Source organism: Pipistrellus kuhlii, unplaced genomic scaffold, assembly GCF_014108245.1.
Source record: "Pipistrellus kuhlii isolate mPipKuh1 unplaced genomic scaffold, mPipKuh1.p scaffold_m20_p_4, whole genome shotgun sequence".
Classification (NCBI taxonomy): Eukaryota; Metazoa; Chordata; class Mammalia; order Chiroptera; family Vespertilionidae; genus Pipistrellus; species Pipistrellus kuhlii.
This window is the reverse complement of record NW_023425540.1, coordinates 8,338,145-8,365,230: the sequence shown is the minus strand read 5'-3', so window position 1 is coordinate 8,365,230 and position 27,086 is coordinate 8,338,145. Positions and strand designations below refer to the sequence as shown.

Below are 27,086 nucleotides of genomic sequence, written 5' to 3'. Positions count from 1 at the left end.
GAGCACAGAAGGGTGGAACCTACCACAGGAATCAACATTGAAATTGTTGGTTCTCTAGCCCTAAACAGTTTGGCTCAGTGGATAGAGCGTATGCCTGTGGACTGAAGGGTCCCAGGTTCGATTCCGGTCAAGGACATGTACCTTGGTTGCGGGCACATCCCCAGTGGGAGGTGTGCAAGAGGCAGCTGATCGATGTTTCTCTCTCATCGATGTTTCTAACTCTCTCTCCCTCTCCCTTCGTCTCTGTAAAAAAAAAATCAATAAAATATATTTTTAAAAAAGAAAGAAATCGTTGGTTCTCTTCCTCTCTCCCCTGAACCAGCCTGGGCTCCTGAAGGGCAGGGGCATCCTCTCCGCCTCTTACTCTGTCTCCAGCGCAAGGTGGGGACTCAGTACATTTTGGCTGAATGAATGAATGGCTGAATGGTTACCTCTGTTTTCTTAGAGGATAAGTGCTGATCAACAGCTCTACCTCCACACCTGCTCCAGGCTCCCTCCTACCGGGCCCAGCCCACAGGCAAGAGGCCCTGGACCTGTGCTAACTTCTATGGAAAAGAGCAGCTCCACTGCAGAGGCAATTTGGCTGCAAACCAAGACCAGAGTGGGGTTGAATGGTTTCGTATCTTTCCACCAGATAATGTATTTTTATGACTTGTCACCCTTGTCCCCAGAAACTTTTGGTTTCAACAAGCAATTTAAAAACAGATTTCTTTATGCAATGGTTCCCCATGGAGGTGCCCGTCAGAACCACCGGGGAGCTTTCTAAAAGTCAAATCCCTGGCCTCCCGCTCCAAAGTTCCGATGCATAGGTCCATGGAGGAGTCTCTGCAGGTAGCTAATTTTTTTTTTTTTAATTGTTTCCAAGTGACTGGCCCACACCCACCACTCACAATAAGCACGCCAGCTGTCAGATGGCCACTGACCCTCCCTGAGCCAGTGGCTGGAAACAGGTCTGGTCTTAAAGAGGCGCCTGGTGCCCAGGAAAGAAACCTGAGAAATAGGCTCCTGAGCACCTCCCCGGGCGGGGCCTCCTGGCCGCCTTTTCCTTCTGCTGCTTCTCTGCGCCCAAGGACACCTTAGCCCATTTCCAGACCTTCCAGCCTCGCCTGCGGTGCTGCCCGAGCGAGCGGGACAGGCAGGAATGCAGCAGACGGGACTCGCCTTCCTGGCCTTGGCTGCCTGGGCTGCTCTTCGCCCCTCGGCAGGTGAGTGGGGTGCTGCTTCCAAGCCCCCGGGGGAAGGGGTGCCTCCCAGAACAGAGGGGCTGCCAGCAATCCGGAGCAGGCATTTCTGTCCTCAGCTAGGAATGTCCAGGGATCTACAAGAGACTGGCATGTTCCTGATCAATTCCTGATGTCCAAGAATTTTCAGGAAGGAACCTCAGTTGAACAGGAGTCTTAGTGACTGGCTTACCTGGCAGATGGGGACAACTGCGAGCTGCGTTTTCTTTTCTGGTGAGAGAGTCTTAGAAAGTCCCCAGGGAGCCGTTGGGCCAGAGCCCCTCTTATTCTCCGTCGCCCCCTCACCCTAACCTGCTGCACTGTCTGGGTGCAAGGTGCATGTTCCTGGAAGAAGACAGACTTTTTAGGGTTTGGGAAGTTGCAAGTTTTCTGGACACAGTCAGCTCTGTAGAAGCTGAAAACCGAAACTTCAATCAGACCTTAAAAAAGGGCTGCAGGCCCTAGCTGGTTTGGCTCAGTGGGTAGAGCATCAGCCTGTGGACCGAAGAGTCCCAGGTTCAGTTCCAGTCAAGGGCCCATGCTCAGGTTGCGGGCTCGATGCCCAATAGGGGGCATATGAGAGGCAGCCAATTAATGAGTCTCAAATTTGATATTTCAAGCGCTCTCTCCTCTCTTTTTCTCTGAAATCAATAAAAAAATATTTTTTAAAGGGAATATGCCGGAGACCTATACAATTTATATTCAAGAGAACTTAAACAGGGAGCAGCTAACATGTAGATGGAGATGAGAATTGCGTTTGGACTGGATGTTTTCTACTGTGTTTAGGAATCCCGGACACAGGTGCTTAAAGCTTGACTGAGCAGTTACTCTTCCCATCTCGTGCTCTGGACTTTACCTGCAAAGATTCTCTAAATCCAAACCAGATGTGAAATAGGAGTCTTATTTGGTCTGCTCTTAAAAATGTAAAAAGCCAGCCCTAGCTGGTTTGGCTCAGTGGCTAGAGCGTCGGCCTGAGGACTGAAGGGTCCCAGGTTTGATTCCAGCCAAGGACACATGCCCAGGTTGCAGGCTCCATCCCCAGTAGGGGACGTGCAGAAGGCAGCCGATCAATGATTCTCTCTCATCACTGATGGTTTCTATCTACCTCTCCCTCTCCCTTCCTCTCTAAAATCAATAAAAATAGATTTTTTTAAAAAAAAGTATAACAGCCAACACACTAATTTGACACCCACTACTCACACGTACACGGATGCAAATTGGATTTTAAATCTACTCTTGACCAGTCAGATCTGGCCACAATGGACGGCCTGCTCCCTGGCGGCCGGTGTCTGGGGACTCAGGAAAATCCCACCAATCTCTTCTTCATTCCTACCAGCCTGGTTTATCAAGACAAAGGCAAGCGGCTTTCATTATACATGTTCTTGTAAAGTTTGTCAGAAAAAGGCACCACTGAAATTTTAGGACTCCCTTTCACTGTTTCCCAAGGGTTGGCCTGCCAAGGTTTATCTAAACAGGGCGTTTGGGCAAATGTTTACTCGCATAAGCGTCTCCCTTCAGCCTCCAGATCCGGCTCCAGCTGTCCCCGCAGCAGCAGGGGCAGCACCGCCTGCAGGACCTGCAGGACCAGGGAGGGAGGGAGGGAGAGAGGGAGGGCAGGCGGAGGGCACAGGGCAATGAGAAGCCCTGCCAGGCAGAGAGGGGACAGGAGCGCACAGAGGTGTTTGAAAAGGAGCCGTGGTGCCCGGCCGGCATGGCTCAGTGGTGGAGTACTGACCTATGAACCAAGAGGTTATGCTTCCAGTCCTGGTCGGGCTGTGGGCTCGATCCCCAGTGTGGGGTGTGCAGGAGGTAGCAGGTCAGTGATTCCCTCTCGTCATTGATGTTTCTATCTCTCCCTCCCTCTCTTAAATCAGTAAAAATACATTTAAAACTTTTTAAATTAATTTATTTTTAAAGCAAAGGAACGGAGGTGATGAAAAAAAGAAAGAAAGAAAGAAAGAAAGAAAGAAAGAAAAGAAAAGAAAAGAAAAGAAAAGAAAAGAAAAGAAAAGAAAAAAAAAGAAAAGAAAAGAAAAGCCGAGGAGATGGGACAGTAGCTTTTTTGGTTAATCTCGGGGCTTTCTCTAGGCTGTTTGGGCTGGAGGAAAATCACATTGTCTGAGAAGCCCCACCTCTGCCCTTTAAAAGTAAGTGATGGGTTAAAATATGGAGGGGAAGCCCGAGACCAGGTGTGGAACTGAGAGGGGCAGCCCCACTGCTTTCATGGCCAACCTCAGGGTCTGTGTCCCGGGGCCCTGCGGAGGCTGGTGGGGATTCAGCTGGGTGGGGTGGGGAAGGCCAGGGAGGGGGAAGGGGACGGAGAGAGGGATGCTGAGTAGTGCTGGGAAGGAGGCACGGGTGGCCTTGGCCACTGTCCAGGCGGGGGGAGGGAACAGGGAAGTGGATGTGCCAGTTTGGGACACAGGGAAATACATGCTGTTCCTCTGGGCATTAGCTGTTCTCTTATCTTAATGACCCCTTTAATGGCCTCCCTGGTGTGACGGCCCAGCGATTGGCATTGCCAGGGTGTTCTGCGTCCATCAGGAAGCAGCTGACGTGCCCACGGTTAAAAGCCTTGGATTCCACCCAAAGACAAGAGGGCATACTCCACACCCGCTGACACAGCTACTGGCTCCCAGAACTCCATGCTGAGCCCATAAAAACGTCTCTCGTGCCCTCTCTGGGCCCCCAGCCAGGTTCCTTAGAGCCACAGCCCGGGGGCGCTGTGGGCCTGGCTGTGTCCACCAGGTGTGGGCGGGGGATTCGGCTTCGCTGAGTCCTAGACGGGCTTCCTTCTGACGGGCAATCCACTGCCCCAGGTGAGGAAGGCCCCTCCCTGCACAGATACTTGCTGGAGACAGCGCTCTTGGCATCCTTAAAGGAAAGTAGCTTTTGTTTGTCTTAACCACAGGAGACTCACTAGGGAAGGTTCCCAAAGATATGTTCAGAAGTTGTCCTGCACAGTTTTCAAGGGAAAAATCCTGCACCCTGTAGCCTACCGACTGAGCTCCAGACCTTGGAGATGGCACAGCCCTGGCTCCCCTGAGGGCGACAATAATCCCTTGATCAGCCCTCCAGTTTGCAGGGGGAAGTCCTTCCCAAGGAGTTGGCTCAGTGGATGCGCTGGCTCCGAAGCCACCGGCAGGGGGCGCTGCTGGCTGCTGCGCTCTCCCAGAGCCTGGTGCTGGAGAAGTGCCCTGGCTTGAGCCTGCTGAGAAGAGCCAGGAAAACCCTCTCCCTGCCATGTCTCTCTAGCGCTCTCTACCGACAAAGACAGCTGGCGAAGGAGAAGTATTCCAGGGGCCCTTCTTAATTTTAATTGCACAGAATTGGCCAGTAAGGATGACTTTGAAGTGGAGGGGCAATACATCGACACCTTCCACAGGCACCGAATAGACAGACCCCTGGATGCCCCATGGGGAAGGGACTGTGCGCTTTGTCCAGTTTGTTTCCGCTTACTGAGCATTTACTATTTGTCACCCCCGTCCTAAGCGCTTAAGGGTACACACTCATGCAGTCTTCACAGCAACCCTGTACAGAGTGCTATCTCCCACCCCTACTTACAGATAAGGAAATGGAGACACAGAGAATGAACTCGGCTTGTACGTGGCAGAGCCTGGAATCGAACCTGGTTGGCTCTCTCCATATGCTCAACTGTGCAGTCAGGTCTCTCAGTGTATCTCTGCAGCCCGAATCACCCACCCCTTCTGGGCTACCCCTGGCCACTCCAGTGTCCATGCTGAGGGAAGTGCTGGGGGCCAGGTGGCTTCATATGAAGGTAAAGAAAAACCCTCAGCACTCTGCATTACCCAAACGTTACCCCAGGTTCCAGAGGGCGCCAGGGAGGACTTGACCAGTATTTGGGCTTAGCATTTCATGCCTCATGGCTTGGCGAGTCCTTCCTGCCTGCAGGAAGGTGACAGCAGAGGACACCTTTGTTTGTAGGCATCCATGTGTGACGTGTGACATGTCTCCATGAGGCATGAAGTCCACTAGAATGGGGAAGTGTATCTCTAACCAACCGCATTCGGCACACTGTGTTTGTTTACGTGTTGCCTTCTTAAACTGCAGCCATGGGCTTGAGATACGGCCAGCAGCCACGTGCACCTTCTCGTCATGTCTTCTTTACCCCAGGAGTCCTTTCTCCAGCAGCGGCAGGTGTCTTTGCCCTGATTCCATGTCGCTGTGCCCTTTGTACCAGTGCATTTCCGATAAGCCCCCGGCTGATGCCATTGCTGCAGCTCTGGGGACCACACTTGAGTAGCAAGAGGCTGTGCAATACATCCGGGGAAGAGAGGAAGCTGGTTTCCGTATCTACAGTCACAGGGTCCTTCCCCTAAAACCCAAACCTAATGCTTATACCCCAGGTTTGACATGTAGTGCCTTAGTGTTCCACTTCATCTGTCTTGAACACAGAACTCTCTAAGACAGTGGTTCTCAACCTTCCTAATGCCGCGACCCTTTAATACAGTTCCTCAAGTTGTGGTGAACCCCAACCATTACATTATTTTCATAACTGCAAGTATGTTACTGTTAATGAATTGTAATGTAAATATCTGTATTTTCCAATGGTTTGTATTTTCCATATATCTGTATTTCCAAATATCTGTATTTCCATATATCTGTATTTCCATATATCTGTAAATATCTGTATTTTCCAATGAGACCTGTGGGTCGCAACCATCAGAAAACACAGATATTTACATTACGATTCATAACAGTAGCAAAATTACAGTTACAAAGTAGCAACAAAAATAATTTTATGGTTGGGGTTCACCACAACTTGAGGAACTGTATTAAAGGGTTGCGGCATTAGGAAGGTTGAGAACCACTGCTTTAAGGCCTTTAGGGACCAAGGGTTAGGGGAGGGGCTGCTGGTGAAGGGGATCAATTGACAGAACCCAATCAGGGACTTTCATAACAAGGCACTCATTCCACTTGATACTAGAAACCACAATGATAACAACTCAGAACCAACAGAATCAATAGCAATAGCACCCTAATTAATAAGACAAATAGGAATGCATCTCATGAGATCCTAATATCTTTAAAACATTAAGTATAATGAACAAATAATTTATTTTATATTGAGTTGACCCCTAATTGCTTGTGGGTAGAGAGATGGTATGTTTCTAAAAGGCAACTGTGAAATTTTAAGACATTTGGTACATAAGACCTTGATAATCTTACTTTTTTTTAAAAAATGAAAAAATATTTAAATGGCATCAAAAGCCTTAAACAAGGTAAAATGAGACATTCAGAACTACAACATAACTTAGTTCAGCTCCAGAAACGTTTATTTAGTAATAACCATAGACCCTGTGCTGTGGTGTGGATAGAAAGATGTCTTGAGGAAGTCTTTTTTTTTTCTTTTTAATATATTTTATTGATTTTTTTTTTAACAGAGAAAAAGGGAGAGAGAGAGAGTTACAGTAGAAACATTGATCAGCTGCCTCCTGCACACCCCCTTCTGGGGATGTGCCAGCAACCAAGATACATGCCCCTGACAGAATCGAATCTGGGACCCTTCAGTCCGCAGGCTGATGCTCTATCCACTGAGCCATACTGATTTCAGCCTGAGGGAGTCTTAAGAGACAGTCATCCAGACCCTTAATGTTATATGTGGGAAAGCCAGAGAAGCGCAGGGCTCTTGGGACCACAGGCTCATGTGGAGAATGGGCAGCGCTGGGAGAAAGGAGGCACCTGGGAGCTCAGTAGGCCTGGAGCCAATGAATGAGGTCTTGAACTTGGGCGGTGTAGGAGGGATGGAAAGGGAGAGGCAGATCTGAGTGTCAAGGAAGTAACACTCCCAGGAGATTGTGGCAGGCTGTGGGGTGCGGGAGGTTGGGATGCCACGCGGGTTTTGGCGTGGGTAACTATCAATGACGGTCAGCTGAGATGAGGGAAGGAGTGACGCTGAAGCAGCAGGAGAGGATGTCTTCGATTGAGTATTGAGTTAGTGAGCCATCCAAGTGCATGTTTGACAGCAGTTGGATGTAGGTCAGGGGCTTGGGGTAGAGGTTAAAGTAGACCAAGAGATTTTGAAGTTACTGACAAAGCCTGAGAAGATGTAGATGGGGGCGGGGGGGGGGGGTGGGGGAGTAGAAAGTCATGGATGGAGCTTGGAGAAATGCTAATGATTGTGGAGTGGACTGAGGAGAGGGAACACACTGGCAGATGTTACCCACAGAGACTGCCTGGTCTGGGCTTCCCTGGCCCATGACCTCATGATGTTCGGATCCTCCCTTCCCACAACCAGTGTTGGTCTTACCTGACAGTTATGGCAGGTTTCTCCCATGATTCCCCAACCCAAATATTCTTGATCATTATGAAATTGTGGGTCTTGGATAAGAGTCCTTCCCCTCTAAGAATAGGGGCGAGGTGGATTGATAGGGTAGAGGGGCTGGTCTCCCACAGGGTCAGAGGCCCTACCTGCTGGGCAGGTGCTGCTGACCCACCCCCTGCCCACTGGTGCTCACCTGCGCCTCCCAGAGGACTGGCCTCGGCCGGCAGGCGCTGCTCTCATACTTCACCTGTCAGAGGAGATTCCAGTTGGAGCTGCTGGGCTGATGTTCTGGAGCGTCCTTCCCAAAGCAAAGGGGCATCTCCCGAGAGTTAGGGGAGGGGGTGAGGTTGGGGGTGAGGGGGATCAAGCCTCATAATAAACCTAAGCTTGTTCATACCTTGGGCCCCACTGCTTTATCAAGCCCGCTCTGCGAGACCTCTCATTTCCCTCTCGGGAACCCCTACTGCATCAGACAGGCCTTGTGGGTTCCTGTTTTGGGGCCAAAGCAGGTTCTTTCCTTGGGGTTCCTGGCTTCCTGCAACGGTGGCATTCAAGGTGACCTTTACAGGAAGGCTTGGTTTTCCTAATTCCTTATCAGCTTGCTTCCGCACACAAGGAAACGTATCATACGAATAAAACCGACATCAATGCAGAAGGGATGTCAACTCATTCCTTTTTTCAACTTTATTGCCTCTGGTAATCTCCCCGATGTGGAAATCAGAGGAAGTTGCTGACCTTTCTTTAAAAATGGAAATATGCGGACTGAAGTCAGCGTGAGAAAACCTCTAGGGGGCGACATTGTCCAAAAGAACCTTCCCACTGCCCTAGCTTAGTCCAAGCCTCCCTGATGCCATTCTTCATTGCCTGACTCCTCAAGAACTTTCAAAGGATTCTAGCTTCTATGTATTTCGGAATTCCTCATTAGGGCACCAGTCACATCGGCCAACATGACTATTTCTGGAATTGATGCCAGAACTCAGATAACTCAAACTCTTAAGCACACAGGTGTGCCTATGACTCGGAAAGCCATTTCCTCTTTTATGGTTTCCTGGGTCACGACCCTGCAGTGGTCTGTGTATTAGCTCTTTGAAGCTAGTAACTCTGTCTTCCTACCTTCATCCCTAGCATAGTGACTCATTCAGAAGCCATCTTATACACATAGCTGTGAGAATTCACATAGTGAATGGACACATGGATAAACTCCCAAATTTGGGGGGTGGGTATTAAAACAGTTTTGACTTGGAGAATAAGCAGCACAGCATAGCTAGAGGAGGAAAAAAATAACTCATTTTAATAAATAAATGTAAAAACAATCAATGTGCTGTGCTCCTATAGCACTTTCTAAAAAACATATTTTATTGATTTTTACAGAGAGGAAGGGAGAGGGATGGAGAGCTAGAAACATTGATGAGAGAGAAACATCAATCAGCTGCCTCCTGCACACCTCCTACTGGGGATGTGCCTGCAACCAAGCTACATGCCCTTGACCAGAACCGAACCTGGGACTCCTCAGTCCACAGGTCGATGCTCTATCCACTGAATCAAACTGGTTAGGGCCTGTGGAACTTTTTATAAAGTTGAAATATAATTCGCATACCATAAAACTCACCACTGAGTGGTTTCCAGTGCCTTTGCTGAATTATACAATCATCACCTCTAATTCCAGCACATTTCACCACCTCCAAAACAGACCCTGATCCTGTAAGCAGTCAGTCCCCACCCCCCATCCCAGCCCCTGGACACCACTCGTTGCTATGGCTTTGCCTGTACTGGACACTTCATATAAACAGAGTCTTTGAATCTGGCCTCTGTCCCTGATAATCCCATCACACAGTGAATGTGCCTGTCAACACGTCTGCTGTGTTGTGATTACTTGTTTAACTGCCTTCCTCCCTTGAGGGCAGACACTCTGCCTGGTTTATTTCAGAGTTCAGGCTGGCACAGAAGGGCCCTCCATGCCTGTTTGCTGAACGAATGGTGCTTTTCCTATTCCAGTGAGTCTGGTTGGGTGATGGGGGGTGTGCCTGACACACACTCCTTACACCCATAACAGCTCGGAAAGTTCTCTCTGGCTCTAGATTGAGAGGGAAGCGGAGAGATCCTTGTGGCATGAAATGTCTTGCCCTGGACAATGTTAACCTGTTCCTTTCTAGGGCTGTTGCATCTCTGGGTGTCACTAACTGAGGACAGAAGTGAAGCTGAGCAGAACTTATCAATTTATTTGGCAGATGTGGGTGTATTTCAGCTATATGTTTCATTTAAACGCATGGTTTAGTAGTCACTGAAGACATACATTTTTGTAAGGAATTTGTGTAGATAAATAATTAATGTCTACGTGGAGGTTGTATGTATATGTTAATTCCCTGAGCATTGAGAGAGAGATGTCCTGGGCTGCAGCCAGGTTGTCACTGATTTACATCAAGCTGGGATTCTGTTCCAAAAGGAGCAGCACTGACTGAGCTGTTAGGATAGGAGGGGAGGGGGACCAGGCGCACGTCTTTCTTCTGGAGGGAAAGAGCTCCAGTGACCTTGACACAGATAGTCCTTAAGGGTCTGGGACCAAGGTCAAGGCACACATTCCCCGGGATCTGGACAAGGCTGCAGTCTGAGCCTCCCCCTTGGACTGTTGTTGATGAGAATCTTGCCAGAGGAGACTTGTCTCTGTGTAAGACACCAGGTTCCTCAAATGTGACTCAGATTCTGTGATATAAACAGTCTTCGGTTCTCTTCCACACCAGGGTTCTGGAGATGCAGTTCCTGCTGCTAGGAATGTTCCTCCTCCCCTTTCAACCAGTGAATGCTGACCCCTCCTCCAAAACGGAGTCCAAACTTCACACCCTTTGATGCCTCCCATCTTCCCTGGGTGGTGTTTTCTATAGAATTCGTTCCAACCTGCCTAACACTGGGAGTTTAAGAAAATTACAAGTATTGCAGGCTAGTTGAAAAAGTGTCCCCTTTCTAGTAGTCTTTTCTTATACTAGTAAATTAGGGCTAAATATTTCTACATCTTTTCCTCTGTGTTTGTGTGTATATTTTTAACAAAGATGGAATCATTTGTAGTTCTTATATTGAAATTTGCTCTTTGCACTTAATAAGTTATGGAATTTGAGTGTTAACACATATGGACCTACCTCATCCTTAGAGTGTACATTATGTATTTAACTTCTGGTAGACATACAGATGGTCTCTAATGTTCTGCTCTCGGGAATGCCTGTGCCCTGTCTTTATGCTTGTGGGAACCCCAGGAGCACAGATTTGAGAAGTGTAGTGACTGTACCAATGTGGTTGTTCCCTGAGCATTTCGCTCCAAGCTTGTCTCCTCTCCCACAGCCTCTGGAGGTCAGGGACACACTGTTTATGTATTGTTTGTATCCCCCAGTGAGTGTCATTGTGCCTGGAACTGTTCAGTGAGTCTTTATCGAATAATTAAATGAATAGCCTTAGCCGGCTTGGCTCAGTGGATAGAGCATCGGCCTGTGGACTAAAGGGTCCTGGGTTCTGTTCTGGTTAAGGGCATATGCCAGGGTTGCGGGCTCGAGGCAGCCGATCAATGATTCCCTCTCATCATTGATGTTTCTCTGTCTCTCCCTTCCTCTCTAAAATCAATGAAAATATATTTTTTAAAATTGAATGAATAGATGAATGAGTAACAATGGAAAATGTTGGTGCCCAGAGAGTGAGTCACCTAGATATCCTTATTTTATTTCCTCTCTACTCCCTCGCTGGGAGGAGCCTGTCTCCAGGTGGGCGGAGCATGGACTCAGGTCTTCTCTCCTCCCGAGGGTAGCTGCCTCTGTTGCTTACAGCTGACAACACGGAGAGGCTGACTCATTTCTATCAGCCTCTCGTTCTAACTGTTATTACCAGGCTGCACCTGCATCTAATTTTTAAAAAGAGATGTGTTAGCCACTTGGTGACATGGGAAGCCAGAAGAATGCTGTGTGCCGGTGGCAGGCAGGGATCTGCACACTTAGCAGGGGTGAGGTTTCTCTTTATTTGCGTTGCCCTCCTCCCCTTACCTCTGGATAAGGCTAGCCCCTCCCAGCTTGATTTCCTGCCACAGACTCTCCCCACGTTGGTCCATCTTGCTTGTCACTGTAACATGGATTTTCCTAAAACCCTTCTCCTTTCTCAAACCTTTAGTGGTCCTCACTTCATAAAAGCAAAACCCCCTGAGACTGACACTAGGCCTTCATGGTGTGCCCCGTGCTCCCTGTCACTCACCTTCCGAGCTGCTCCATCCAGACAGTGGTCCCTTTCTCCACACCCCATGCTTTCCAGTCCCAGGACTCTCTGCTTGTTTGTGTAAAGTATTGCATACGTCTCCTCTTCCCCCACTGGCCTCTCCCAGCCTGCCCCCTTCCACCCAGGCCTCCATGGGCTCCTGACCATGCACTTACTTCAGTCTGGGTAAGTCTCCCTTTTCCTCCACACACTGAGTCCTTCAGGATTCAGCCAAGTCCTTCCCGCGTGGGGACTGCCCCGGGGCCCATGTGGGGCTCTCTTCTGAACTGTGTCACCTGCTTCTGCCATCTTTTATCCAGTCAGTCTGCACCCCAGCACATGGCTGCCTGAGCGGCGTTCATCTCTTCCCTCGGTTTGTGCTCCATCTGACTTAGTTTTTATTTTAAAATATATTTGTATTGATTTCAGAGAGGAAGGGAAAAGGAGGAAGAGATAGAAACATTAGTGTTGAGAGGGAATCATTGATTGGCTGCCTTTTGCACGCCCCGTTCTGGGGATGGAGCCTGGTACCCAGGTAAGTGTCCTTGAGCAGAATGGAACCTGGGACCCTTCAGTCCACAGGCTGATGCTCTATCCTCTGAGCCAAATCAGCTAGGCTGTACTTAGTTTTATCCCCCCCCTCACTCCCCCATTTAGTGTAAATTCTAGAAGGCAGAGCTGGGGCCTGCAAGCAAAGCTACCCATCGGTCCCTGTCTGCCCCTTGCTCAAGTGGATTAACATTCTGTTTCTCTGGAGTCTTTAAAAAAAAAAAAAAAAAAAAAATATATATATATATATATATATATATATATATATATATATATATATATATATATATTGATTTCAGAGAGGAAGGGAGAGGGAGAGAGAGATAGAAATATCAATGGTGAGAGAGAATCATTGATGGGCTGCCTCCTGCACGCCCCGCCCTGGGGATCAAACTCACAACCCAGGCATGTTCCCTGGTTGGGAATTGAACTGTGACCCCCTGGTCCAGGTCCAGAGGCCAACACTCACCACTGAGCAACACCAGCCAGCCTCTGTGGGGTCTTTAAGATGCGAGCCAGGCCGTTGCTCTACAGACTGTAAGGGGTGGCCTTGCCTCTCCTGTCCTCTTCCAGCCATCCTCCCCATCGCCTCCAGCTGCTGCACCTTGGTTTCCCACCACGTCCCCCGGCGCCTCCTGGACAGAGTGAGCGCCTGTCGCATCCAGAGGGCCGACGGGGACTGTGACCTGGCGGCCGTCATGTGAGTGCCCTTGGGGGGGGGAGGCCTGCCCCTGGGTGTCTGAGCTGGGCACTGCCCGTGGCCAGCGGCTCCCGGTCCTTTCTCTCCGTGATGTCCTTCTCCTCTCTCTGCAGCCTCCATGTCAGGCACCGGAGGATCTGTGCCAGCCCGCACAGCCACACCGTGAAACAGTGGCTGAGGAAGCAAGCAGCCAGGAAGCATGCCCACGGCCACGTCTGCCACATGAAGAGGCACCATGGCAAGAGGCACAGCCACGGGGCACATCCGAGGACGCCGGGCGCACGGGCCCCGAGCTCCATGTTGGAGAGTGTGCCAGCGGGCCTGTGAAGAGGCTCCTGCGGGAATCTGGCCGGGGCCGGGTGTGCACTGATGGTGGGAATGTTCCTTCTTGGAAGCCAACATGGCAGACAAAGCCCAATGACACAGTATGCAGAGGTAGCCAGTGATACACTCCCCTGGAAAATGAAAAGATAAAGAAAAACTGCATATCCTATTTTAAGAGTGTGGCAAATAGATACAACTTCTTCAACTTTTTAACAATATATATTTTATTGATTTTTTATAGAGAGAAAGGAAGAGAGATAGAGAGTTAGAAACATCAATGAGAGAGAAACATCAATCAGCTGCCTCTTACACACTTCCCACTGGGGATGTGCCCACTACCAATGTATATGCCCTTGTCGGGAATTGAACCTGGGAGCCTTCAGTTTGCAGGCTGATGCTCTATCCATTGAGCCAAACCAGTTAGGGCTTCTTCAACTTTTTTACTGTAAAGTTTTCCAAACCTACAGAGTAGTTGAAAGAATGGTAATATGAATCCCTGTATCTGTCATCTAGATTAATCATTGTTAATATTTTGTCATAGTTGTTTTTCTCTCTCTTTTTGTGTGTGTGTATAAAACATTATATATATAAGTATATAAGTTTTTTTGTAAACCACTGGAAAATAAGTTATAAACATCATGATACGCCATTCCTAAATTTATTTTTACTGGTACAATTTGGCATCCCTCAAGAATAAAGACATTTTCTATATGATCACATTATCAGCTTTCTACCGAGAAAAAAAATAGTTTCTAATCTATATATTTCACATTCAGTACCTAGTTTGAATAACCACCGTTGAAATTACCGGTTGATAATTTGATGCTAAAAAAAAAAAAAAAAATGCTCGCTTTGCTCCAGGAGCCATCTACCCCTGAAGCCAGCTCTCACGGCTCCTGGGGAAAGGCATGGAATTGGGTCCCATGTGGGATGATCTTACTCTCCCTAAACAAGAGCCTACACCTTGTAACTCCTCCCCACCTTTCCCGCACTGTGGGTGGATCCACCTTTGCCTTCCTGTCCATAGAAGCTTCGGGATGAAGAGCCAGACCTGGTTTCATACTCAGACATTAGCTGTCAGGAGCGTGTGTCCACCTGGGCAGGTGTCAGGTGTCCTGTGCTGCCCAGCTGGCTGGTCCCCACAGTGTGGCCAGGATGACCCGGAGGTGATAAGGGACACACGGAGGTGCTGAGCCTGGTACAGTCTAAAGTGTGGACTAAAAATGTACACCTAAGGATGAGGACAATGGCAGGGGGCGGGCGGGGTGGGGTGGGGTGGGGTGGGTAAGGGCAGAGGGTGGGATGGGAACCGGGTGGAAGGGAGCTATGGGGGGGGGGGCAGGGAAGGAGAAACAATTGTAATAATCTGAGCAATAAAGATTTATTAAATTAAAATAAATAAATAAATAAATAAATAATCACCAAGCAGCCTTTGTGTAACACTGCTCATCAGCACCAACTTAGCAGGCCGTTTATTTGCTCTCACCAACAATCCTGTGAGCTTTGTATTGCTTTCTCCACTTTTTGGATGAGGAGACCTCAGAGATGCTAAATAATTTGCCCAAGGCCACACAGTAAGTGACAGAAGCCTTGTGCCCAGGTCTCCAGGTTTTTCCTGTTCTCCTATCAGCCCCGGCAGAGGGCCCACAAGGTGTGGACACACAGGGAGAGGCTGCAGTTAGAGATCTGAGCACCTAGCGCTTCACAAAGGGCCAGAGGATGCCTGCCAGTCAGCGTTACCTGCAGCCTGGGAGTAGGCAAGCTGCTACAGGCGGTGCTGGTGCTGGTGCTGATACAGGCAGTGCCCTCTCCATAGATGAAAGCAGGCCCCAACCTGATTTCATTGACTTTCCCAATCTGAGACAATGGAGAGTGTTGCACACTCTCTATCATCTTTGCATTGCAAATCTGCCTCACCAGGCTCTTCTGTCAATTTAAAGACAGATTATGTAAAAAAAAATCCACAATCTTCCACTTAACCCCATCATATATTTTAGTGTGATAATCCGATAACACAGGGGAACTGAGGAAAATGGTTCCTATGTCCTAGTCCAGGTGTCGGCAACCTATGGCTCCAGAGCCACATGCGGCTCTTTTGAAGCATTGCCGCGGCTCCCAGCAGGGCAGATAGCAGGGGGTGGGCGGGGAGCTGTATCGCTTACCTCCGCCCGCCTCTGGCGCTCCCAGCGCTCTGTGTTGCATTGAGGGTGACTTAGCGTCGCCAGGCAACCACAGCATCCCTGTCCTGGCCCAGCCTCCTTCCACTCTCACTAAAAATCAATGGAAAATAAATTAATGCCATATCTACAAATGTGGATAATATAAAATGTGATGGATGTGGTCATTCAGATTGTTAATAAGATAATGGCAAAGGTTTTAAACCACTGCCAGTTCCGTTTGCTATTGGATGAGGTGGAAAGCATATATTCTGACCTCCTGCTCCACAACAAGGTCCGGTGGCTGTCCAGAGGCGAGGTGCTAAAAAGCTTTGTTGCATGTTTGGAAGAAGTAAAAACTTTCCTGGCCAGCAAAGAGCTCACCTTTGCTGAGCTGGAACAACCAGAGTGGCTGGAAAAATTACATTTTATGGTAGACATGACAGCACATCTAAACACACTAAATACAACCCTTCAGGGGAAAGGAGGCACAGCCCTGCACATGTTGGAGGAGGTTTTGGCATTCGAGCACAAGTTGACAGTGTTTGTCAAAGATTTACAGAGAGGTACACTGTCTCACTTTCCCTCTTTGAGAGAGTTCAAACAAAGTCATGATACGATAAATTTGGAATATTTGAAGTCTGCAATCACCACAATGCAAAGTTCGTTTGGGAAACGATTCTGTGAGTTCAGAGAGGAAAAAACTACATTATCCTTCCCTGTCACTCCCCTGGCGATCGATCCATCCCTATTGAATATGACTGCATTTGCAGGTGTAAGTCAACCTGATCTTGAGATGGAACTGGCTGATATAGCCGACAAAGATATATGGGTGTCCAAGTTCAAATGCTTGACCGCTATTCTTGAGGATGTTGCCCGTCAGAAGGCCATTCTGGCTCAGAATCTTAAATGGAGTGATATTGAAAACCTTCCCAAACAGGACAAACTTGTATTCAAAACATGGAAGGCCATCCCCAACACTTATATCAACATAGAAAAAGTATGCATTTGGAGTCCTGTTGATCTTCGGCTTCACATATGTATGTGAGCAGGTCTTCTCCAACATGAACTATATTAAAAACAAACATCGATCACGCCTCACAGATGACAACTTGCAAGCCTGTGTGAAAACGAAGGTAACGTCTTACAGCCCTGATGTGCAGACACTGTGCACTGAGGTTCAGGAGCAAAAATTCCATTAACCAGGTAAATTAAATATTTTAATTAGCTATTAATTTGCAAAAATATATTTTACATTGTTAAGTGAAAAAATCCTTTTTTTCTTCAGATTGACAGCTAACTGCACGATCCGGTATATAGCATTAAGGTAAGAAACAATGTATGCAGTGTTATATTTGTTTTAAATGTCGCAATGGTTTTGCGGCTCCCAGGTTTGTTTGTTTTTCCTTCGGAAACGGGTCCAAGTGGCTCTTTATGTCTTAAAGGTTGCAGACCCCTGTCCTAGTCAGTTCAGGCTGCTGTCACCAAATTCCGGAGACGGTGGTTGGGGAACAGCAGGCATTTATGGCTCACAGTTCAGGAGGCTGGGAGTCTGGGGTCGCGGCCTCGGCAGGTTCGGTGTGAGACCAGAGTCCTGAACTGGGGTAACCTGGAGAGGCCTGTTTTTAGGATTCTTATCCGTGCCCCTTTGCTCTCAGCGATAGGGATGATGAGGGGACTGGTGTGTGGCCGGCAGGTGTCGTGTGTGAGCCTGTGTGTGACCCGGGAGAGCTGCATCTCTGGGACCCAAGCATGCAGCGCCTCACGTTGGCCGGTGGCCCTGGTCCAGGAAGGCATTGTTCCCTGCATCCCATCATCCTGGGGAAGGCGCAGGCAGGCGGAAGCCGTGTCCACTGTGCTCCCCCAGCATCTTGTGCCTAACCCCCGTGCTTGGCCCATGGGAGGCACTCAGTGAATATCTGAGCATAAAAGTTGCTCACAAAGAACACGGAATCTGGCATTTAGTAGCCACACCCGTGGTTGCAAGCACAGGGACAGATCTGGTAGACACGAATCTCTCTCTCTAGCTGGTGTTTGGGAAGCTCGGGGCTGAGTTCTTAGTCTCTTCGGGTGGAGGAGATAGAGCGGACATATTCTTGTCTTGGGGAATAAAGGTAAGTTGATTTGCAGTCCATTACGTGGGAAAATGAAAGAACTGTGACTGTGTCCATACCCGGAGGTGGTGGAGCATGAGGTGCCGTGTCAGAGACTCGAAGGGTGTAGAATGGACGGTGAGGCCTGGGAGCGCTGCCTCCTGCAAGGACAGGCCTGAACAAGGCGATCGCAACTGGGTGTGGCACTTACACCCTCACCTCATTTTTTTAACGTGAGAAATAGCTCCTCCATCCAAAATGTGATCAAGTTACTCGCTAGGGGTAAAAGGAGAAACTTGGCACTTACAGTTCCCCGATGTAAATTCCCACACCAGGCAAGGACTCCCCATGTTTCAGGTGGAGAATCTGAGGCGGTGAAAATGCTCACAATGAGTGTTATGTAAATAACTGAATAAAATATTAGTTGTAAGAGTATTGTATAAATTTTCATGGCATTAGCACCTGTTATTTAAACACACACACACACACACACACACACACACACCTTTAAAACTGTAAGTGAACCTGTTTTATATATATATGCTAACCATTCCTGAAAACTCTTGCTATTCCATTTATTTTTATAAATTGAAATCAACTGTAAATGAAGTGGGTGAGTTTCTTATTGAAAGACATTTCTCCCAGAAGCCTTTTGATAAAGCAGACATTCTTTCTGAAAGCCATGTTGACATTGGATTTTCGGTCTGTGCAGTGTCTGTGATGGGAAAGAACACTAGGCCCCTCTGGTCAGACAGCCCTTCACGGCGATCCCTGGACACAAGGTCGGTCTGTTGATCTGCAGACGGAGAGGGAGAAAGATAGTTGTGGAGTCAGAGAAGGAGACAGGACGGCAGAGGAGTGATCCGGCCCTGGCCGGGGTGGCTCAGTTGGTTGGGCATCATCAGGTGCACCAAGGTTGGATTCCCGGTCAGGGCACGTGCCTGGGTTGTGGCCTTCATCCCCAGAAGGGGGCATGCAGGAGGCAGCTGATGTTTCTCCCCGCCTCTCTGTCTAAAATCGATTTTTTAAAAAGCATATTTAAAAAAAGAACCATCTGTCTCTCAGAAGAACGGTGAGAAATACTCGACCCATCACCCGCTGCGGGTTTCGAAGCTCGAGGAAGAGGCTCCCAGCCTGTGAACCCGGGAAGCCTCCAGAGGCCAGAAAGGGCAAGGAAACGGATGGTCCCCCCAAAGGGGCCGGGACCTCCTGGCACCTTGGACTGAGCCCAGTGAGACTCGTTTCAGGCTTCAGACCTTCAGAACTTTAAGGTATAAATGTCTGTTGGTTTAAGTCATTAAAAAAAGGGGGGCAGCCAAAACTGGTTTGGCTCAGTGGATAGAGTGTCGGCCTGCGGACTGAAGGGTATCGGGTTCGATTTTGGTCAAGGGCATGTACCTTGGTTGCGGGCATATCACTAGTAAGGGATGTGCAAGAGGCAGCTGATCGATGTTTCTCTCTCATTGGTTTTTCTAGCTCTCTATCCCTCTCTCTTCCTCTCTGTGAAAAATTAATAAAATATATTAAAAAGGGGGGGCAGGTGTAGGCTAGAAGGGGTCAATGAGGAAAAAGGGGAACACCTGCTACACTTTCAACAATAACGATTTTTTTTTTAAATAGATCATTGCGAAGAGGTCACGCAGAGCACTGTGCTTGCTGTGTGAGAGGCGCTCAGCCACTATTACCGTATTTTTCGGACCATAAGACGCACCGGACCATAAGACGCACCAGTTTTTAGAGAAGGGAAATGAAGAAAAAAAAGATTCTGAAACAAATAGTGTCCTAAAATATTTTATGTGCATTAAAACCCAACATCACAGTCATAAACACATGTAATCAACCCTGTAAAGTAAACAGCAGCATTTAGAACCATTTTAGAGCCGGGCAAGCACACAGAGACCACACAGAGCTGGGCAAGTAAAAAAACTTTTTTAAAAAAGTATATGTGTAGGCTATACTTGGACCATAAGACGCAGGGACTTTTTCCCCCCCACTTCTGGGGGGAAAAAAGTGTGTCTTATGGTCCGAAAAATACGGTAGGTTGTTTGAGGATGACTGTAACCTGGTTTGTTCAAAGTGAGGACAGACAACCTCTGAGAGGAGAGGCATCCTCTTCTACGCGACTGCCACCCTCTGGTTCCCCGCACGTGAGCACCTGTTAGACAGTGCAACCTGGCCTTGGCCGCATCTCAGACAGTGGGGGGCGGATCCGCCTTGTGCTTTAGGAAGAGCAGCTGAGGGGAGAGCAGTGTCTTCACACAGCCTGCGTGGCGACACGGGGGCTGTCACTGACAGAACAGAGGGCGTCTGTGCCCCTGGCAGCAGCGACTCCATGTGGGCCGTGGGTAGCGGAGGCAGCCCCGAGGCAGCAGAGACAAGGCCAGAGCAGAAGCAGGAAACTCACTGGTCCCCAAGCACCACGGGGGCAATGCCCTTGGGCTCTGGGGTTACGTTGAAAGAGGTAAATCTGACCATTCGCAGTGGGATTACAAGATGTCTTAACTGAGCATCAGAATCATGTGTCCCCATCTTTTTTTTTTTTTTTTAAATATATTTTATTGATTTTTTACAGAGAGGAAGAGAGAGGGACAGAGAGTTAGAAACATCGATCAGCTGCCTCTTGCACACCCCCCACTGGGGATGTGCCCGCAACCAAGGCACATGCCCTTGACCGGAATCGAACCCGGGACCCTTCAGTCCGCAGACCGATGCTCTATCCACTGAGCCAAACCGGTTTCGGCATGTGTCCCCATCTTTGAGTCTCACGTGCTATTTGTTTCACAGCATGGAAATCACTCCTGTTTTAGGATTGGACTTGGATTGGGGAGAGTTTAGAAAATGACAAGAACTTGGCCTTTCTCCCTTCCTTCCTTCCTTCCTTCCTTCCTTCCTTCCTTCCTTCCTTCCTTCCTTCCTTCCTTCCTTCTTCTTTCTTCCTTTTTCTTCCTCCCTCCCTCCCTCCCTTCCTCCCTCCCTCCTTCCCTCCCTTCCTTCCTTTCCTTTCTTTATCATAAGGACCTCTGAGACCACGGTTGGGGTGGGGTAGTTAGAGAGAGAACACAAGGGCAAAAGATAAAGTCTTGCTACAGCTATTTAAAATGAGGAGATGATTTGGGGAGCTTCATATGTTTTTACTTGTGTTTTTGTTTCATTTCCCTCTGCTTCCACTTGCCACCACCCCTACTTTCAATGACAATAACTCATAATGGCTTTCCTGTCATCCCCATTAGGAGTGGTGTCAAAGGAATGGTTCTTCACTCATTATATCTTTCTTCTCTAAAAATTCCCCTCTTTAAGGAAGTGCCTTCAATGTCTCTTCCCGCCCTTCATTGGCTCCCACGTTGCCTGTTGTCATCTGAGTGCAGGTGACCAGGTTTCCTGCTCCCGGATTGGGGTGCAGTTTGAGCAGCATGCTGCCCCCAAGCAGGGCAAGCTAGGGCAGGACAGGGCTGCCTACTCACGGTCATCCCAGCAACTCAGACTTTGTCACTCAGAATAGCGTACCTTTCCTTGGAGCAAAGATTGTTTATTTGAGGAACTGTGAAAACAAACCAGCATTCTCAGTTTAGGCATTAAAACAACCTTAGAATTTAAGAACACATTAGGAACTCTGAAAATCACCTCACCCAAACCTCTCATTTGGAAGATGAAGAGAATGAAGGCTAGAAAAGCTGAGGTTAACAAGGGTAAGCTCAAAGCCAAGTTTCCTGATTCAGAGGTCATATGTGCAGCTCCTTCACAAAATTGCTTTTAAAAATATATTTTTACTGATTTCAGAGACAAAGGGAGAGGGAGAGATAGAAACATCAATGATAAGAGAGAATCATTGATTGGCTGCCTCCTGTACATTCCCTACTGGAGCGAGGCCACAAAAACGGGGCACGTGGCCCCACCAAGAATCAAAAACGTAACCTCCAGGTTGATAGGTCGACGCTCAGCCACTGAGCCACACCAGCTGAGCCTTAGGGAAATAATGACCCAGGTCAAATACATTCATTTCAGAAAAATAGTTATTAGGGGTCTACCTTAGGCAAAGCATTGTGTTAGATACTGGAGATCACAGAAACATGAACCGGAGCAGTATCTGTCCCCAAAGCTTCCAGAACACAAGGGCAAAAGATAAAGTCTCGGGGATGGGTAGGCAATGTCACCAATACGGGAGATGACTCTAATGTAAGCAAGAGTAACATTTGTTCCATAGATGTTATGGGGTTATGCCCTAGCCAGTTTGGCTCAGTGGATAGAGCGTCAGCCTTCAGACTGAGGGGTCCCAGGTTTGATTCTGATCAAGGGCATGCACATCTCCAGTGGGGGGGGGGGGAGGGGGAGAGTGCAGAAGGTAGCTGATCAATGTTTCTCTCTCTGTAAAAAATAAATTTTATATATATATAATTATGGGGTTGTGAGGATGGAGGTCTGACGTCCAGTAAAGGATGGAGGACCTGACCTGGCTTGGTGTTCCTCTAATGCAGAGCCAGAGCATGAGACAGACTGGAGGAAGGCTCACTCCTTGAATGAGACGGGAACAGATGGGGAGCCCGGAGTGTTCTCTATGGGGCTTGGGCCTCGCCTGTGTGGTTCTGTTGGTTGGGTATCATCCCTTGCGCAGACAGGTTGCTGGTTCAATTTTTCGTCAGGGCACATGTTCAGGTTTTGGGCTCAATCCCAGGGAGGGAGCATGCAGGAGGCAGCCCATATTAGATATTTCTCTAATATCGATGTTTCTCTCTTCTCCCTTCCTTCTTCTTTCTCTGTCTCTCAAAAATCAATGAAACTATTCTAAAAAAAAAAAAAAAAGAAAGAAAAAAAGAAAGGAAGGAAGGAAGGAAGGAAGGAAGGAAGGAAGGAAGGAAAGAAAGAAAGAAAGAAAGAAAGAAAGAAAGAAAGAAAGAAAGGAAGGAAGGAAGGAAGAAAGAAAAGTAAAGAGGATGGGGCTTACCAAGCACAGCCAGTCAATGAGTGAGACAGGAACAGGACAGGCATCAGTGTAAGGCCAGACTGCAAAGCACAGCGGCCAGTTTAAGAACCAAGGAGATCAAGAGAGGCCCAAACTCGGGGTACAAACTGAGGGTGAGGCAGGGAGATTCAGGGGGCTCACTACTCTGAACTATTCTCTTGATGCTGAGCATCAAGATGATACATAAGGAAATTAAATTCGTACAATGGATATAAAATCCCAAATTGAGTGCTAAGATAAGATGCCGATTTTCAAAGGAAACCCTCAAGCACGGGTTTCACAATTCTAAAAATACTCAACCGGTAATATGGGTGTGATGGCCACTTTCATGTGTCACTTTAGCTAAGCTGCAGTCTTTATTCAAGCTGAAGGTAACCTGTTGTGGAGATAGCATTTTATGCTTGAAACCCACAGTCAGTTGACCTGAAGGGAGATATCTACATCATCTGGCCGGCCTGATGCCATCAGGTGAAAGCTTTCAGAGCAGGGCCCAGGCTTCTCTGAAGAAAAAGTAAGCCCACCTGTGAGAGCAGCTCCCAGCCTGCCCTCATGCTGGTCTGACCTGTGGGTTCACCTCCACCATCACATAAGCCAATTCCTTGCAATCAATCCCTTCATATAGACTAGTATAGCTCTCTCTCCCGGGGGTTCCGTTTTTCTGGTGGAACCCTCACTGATACAAGGGTGTTAGTGAGTTGAAAGAGGAGTGCTTGAGAGAAAATTCCGAGAGGAGAATTTCTTTGGAGAGAAGTGACTTCCTCTTCTCAATCCAGGCGGCGCTTCAGTGGGACCTCTGAGACTTGGACACTTGTTTCCTGAAGTTGGGGCCAGCCTGGACCCATAACCCCTGCTGAAGTTGAGAATTGATTGGTGGGTTAGCTCCTTCGGCACAGGACCCACTAAGACCAGGACAGAGACCTCCAGTAAGCTTAAGAAACATCCAAACCTGTAGAGAATTCTTAGAAGAGTTCATTTGAGCCAAACTGATAACAAATGCTGGGGAGCACACTCTCAAATGCTGCAGAGGATAATAGTTTTACAGCTCCTCTTATGCATTTAAAATTAAGGAAGGGACATACGGAAGGTTCCCTGGAGGTGGGAGGAAGCAAGGCAGGGACGGGTTACAACTCAACAAGATTATGTGCTCTTTTGAGGGTGGTTACAGCTTATTTCAAAGGTATGTTAACCTAGATTCACAGAAACAATGAGCAGGGCTTGCTTAAAGCATAGAAAAACCTTTTACTAAAAAGTTACAGGCCTGCCCTAACTGGTTTGGCTCAGTAGATACAGCGTCAGCCTACAGAGTGGGGGGTCCCAGGTTCGATTCCAATCAAGGGCATATGTACCTTAGTTGCGGGCACATCCCTAGTAGAAGGTGTGCAGGAGGCGGCTGATTGATGTTTCTCTCTCATTGATATTTCTAACTCTATCTCTCTCTCTTACTCTTTGTAAAAATCAATAAAATTTATTTTTTTTAAAGTTACAGGCCTCACAGACAACAGTGTGGTGATTACTGTGTTTCCCTGAAAATAAGACATCCTCCGAAAATAAGACCTAGCACATGGAAAGATAAGACATCCCCTGAAAATAAGACCTAGCGCAACTTTGGGAGAAAAAATTAATATAAGATACTGTCTTATTTTTGGGGAAACAGGGTAGAGAGCAATGGAGTGGAGGAAGGTAGAAGAGTATAAATGGTGATGGAAGGAGACTTTACTTGGATAGTGAACACATGGACAATATACAGATGATGTCTTATAGAAATGCACCCCTGAAAACAATATAATTTTACTAACCAATGTCACTCCAATACAGTCAATAAAATTTACTCCCCGACAAAGAAAAGTTCCAGGTCTGTGAGTTACTTTCCATAGAACCCCCTTTTTCCCATCCACAATAGGCATATGTTGACCTTTGCTTCCTAGTGAAGACTGACTAAAATAATCATACATGGATTTTCTAAAAAGCCATATATCCAAAAGGTAGGAGACAACAGGAACAGACTTTTGTTAGGGAGGAAATACAGCGATAACAACCTCTCAGTACCACCTACATATATAACCAGTTATCTGAAGGGAAGGTATATTTGATCAGCAGCATCAACCTATGAACCAGGAGGTCATGATTCAATTCCCAATTAGGGCATATGAGGACTAGGGGGCATGCAGGAGGCAGCTGATAAGCTGATCAATGATTCTCTCTCATTGATGTTTCTCTCTCTCTCTCTCCCTCTCCCTTCCTCTCTGAATCAATACAAATATATTTAAAAAAATAAGTTACTGGGCGTTTTCTCTTTCCTGGTTGGGGCAGCAAAATATACATATTAGACTTTTACAATTTTACTCTGAAAGTACATATGGAACCATTTGTATAAATCTGTTAGGAGTCTGAGGGACCATAAATAGAAAAGTCCTCTTCTCTTGTCAAGTTCTGAAACAATTGTGGGCTGAGATTTAAGTATTGCTTTTGAAAGCCAAGGTGAAGGACATGGTGTAGGTGTGTGGAATCTGTGGGCTTCCTAACCCTGTGCTCCAGAATCACAGACTCAGCCTCCCAGGCACAGGCCATGGGTGGCCAGGGCAGGCCTCTTTCAGCCGCTACAGCAAACTACACCGTGGTAGAGAGCCACTGAGACCACCCCTCTCTGCAGGCCTCTCCTCCAAGCAGGGGGGAGGGGACATAGCTGCTGTCTTCTCCCAAAGCCTCTCGCTAGGTAAGTCACTTCTTTCTCCCAGTGAGATGGAAGGATAAGCCCAGGGAGGACAGGAATGTTACACAGTCATGTCCTCCACATGCCTCCCCTCAACCTCAACAGGTCTATGCCATTCTAACGTGATTTTTCTAGGTTTTACAAGGACAAATTTACAGAAGACTCAGATGAAGAAGGTGAAGGGTCAATTACAAGGTGATAAAAGGAGACTAGACTTTGGGTAGTGAACTCCCAGTTGAGTACACAGACAGTATATTATAAAATTGTACACCAGCAATTATATGATGTTATTAACCAACTGGAGGCCTAGTGGACAACATTTGTGCACTGGGGGCTGGGTTGGGGATCCCTTAGCCTACCCAGCACCCTCTCACAGTCTGGGACCCCTCAGGGGATGTCCGCCTGCAGGCTTAGGCCTGCTAGCCGGTAGGTGGACATCCCCTGAAGTGTCCTTAGTGCTATTGCTGCTGTGCTGGCCAGCTGTGAGCCTGGCTTCTGGCTGAATGGCACTCCCCCTGTGGGAGCACACTGACCACCAGGGGGCAGCTCCTGCATTAAGTGTCTGCCTCCTAGTGGTCAGTGCATATCATAGTGACCAGTCGGAGGGACACTTAGCATATTAGCCTCCTGCACAGATTCGCCCAATCCCTGCAGGCCAGGCTGAGGCTGAGGGACCCTCTACTGGTACACAAATCCGTACACCGAGCCTCTAATATGCAATAAGATCTTTGGTTAATCTCTTCCCACTGTCCCTTCTCCCCCCTTCCCTCTGAGAGTCATCCATCTGTTCCATGTTTCCATGCCTGTGAGTTGAGCATCTGCTCCCTGGTGGTCAGTGCACATCATAGCTACTGGTCGAACAGTCAAACGGTAGGACACTTAGCATATTAGCCTTTTCTATTTACAGATATTGACTTCAGAGAGAAAAGAAGAGGGAGAGAGATATAGAAACATTAATAATGAGAGAGAATCACTGATTAGTTGCCTCCTGCACACCCCTCACTGGGGACCAAGCCCACAACCCAGGCATGTGCCCTGACCAGGAATTAAACAGTGACCTCCTGGTTCATAGGTGAGTGCTCATCCACTGAGCCATGCCGCTGGGTAACAATCACCTACACTTTTGATTGGCATCTGATTTGGGTTGGAGTGGGAAGCAGTCTTGTAGGACTGGGTCCTTAGCCTGTGGGGTCTGATGCTATCTCCTGGTAAATAATGTCAGGACTGAGTTGTCGTAGAACGCCAGCTAGCATCAAAGAGTTGCTTCATGTGTGGAACACCCACGTCTGGTGTCAGAGGTAATGCAGTGTTGCAGGAGAGCACTGGGAGCAGAGGAGAAATGCGGGAGTGTGTTTCTCCTTCGACCTCTGCCCTAGAAAGTAAGCTCCATGGGACAAGGGGTTTGCCTATCTGTCTCCTATTTTGTAGGGGGAATCTTAAGCAAGGAAGAAGCCTTTCTGAGAAAAATGCCAAAGCCAAGGAAACCATTTTTTGAACAATGAAGAAGTAATAGTAAACGACATCAACTGACTTCTTGAATCCAATTATCCTTGAAATAAAACCAACTGCCTAGCTCTAGCTGGTTTGGGCTCAGTGGGTAGAGCATCAGCCTGTGGACTGAAGGGTCCCGGGTTTGATTCCAGTAAAAGGCTCATGCCCAGGTTGTGGGCTCGATTCCCAGTGGGGTGGGGGTGTGTGTGCAAGAGGCAGCCAATTGACGTGTCTCACATCAGTGTTTCTCTCCATCTCTCCCTCTCCCTTCCACTGTCTCTAGAAAATTAATGGGGAAAATATCGTCAGGTGAGGATTTAAAAAATAAATAGATAAAATAAAAACTGCTTTTCATGCATCACCCTACAGTAGTAAC

At 47.9% G+C, this 27,086-nt stretch overlaps 1 protein-coding gene across 1 annotated transcript; it reads left to right on the top strand.

Moving 5' to 3' along the window:
- Positions 1–894: 894 nt before the first annotated feature.
- CCL28 (C-C motif chemokine ligand 28) lies at positions 895–13,364 on the top strand. Its single transcript, XM_036409431.2, has 3 exons — positions 895–1,205; positions 12,853–12,979; positions 13,093–13,364. Exons 1-3 carry the CDS (start codon positions 1,142–1,144, stop codon positions 13,304–13,306), a joined length of 405 nt encoding a protein of 134 aa, XP_036265324.1. The 5' UTR covers positions 895–1,141; the 3' UTR covers positions 13,307–13,364.
- The last annotated feature ends 13,722 nt before the right edge of the window (positions 13,365–27,086 follow it).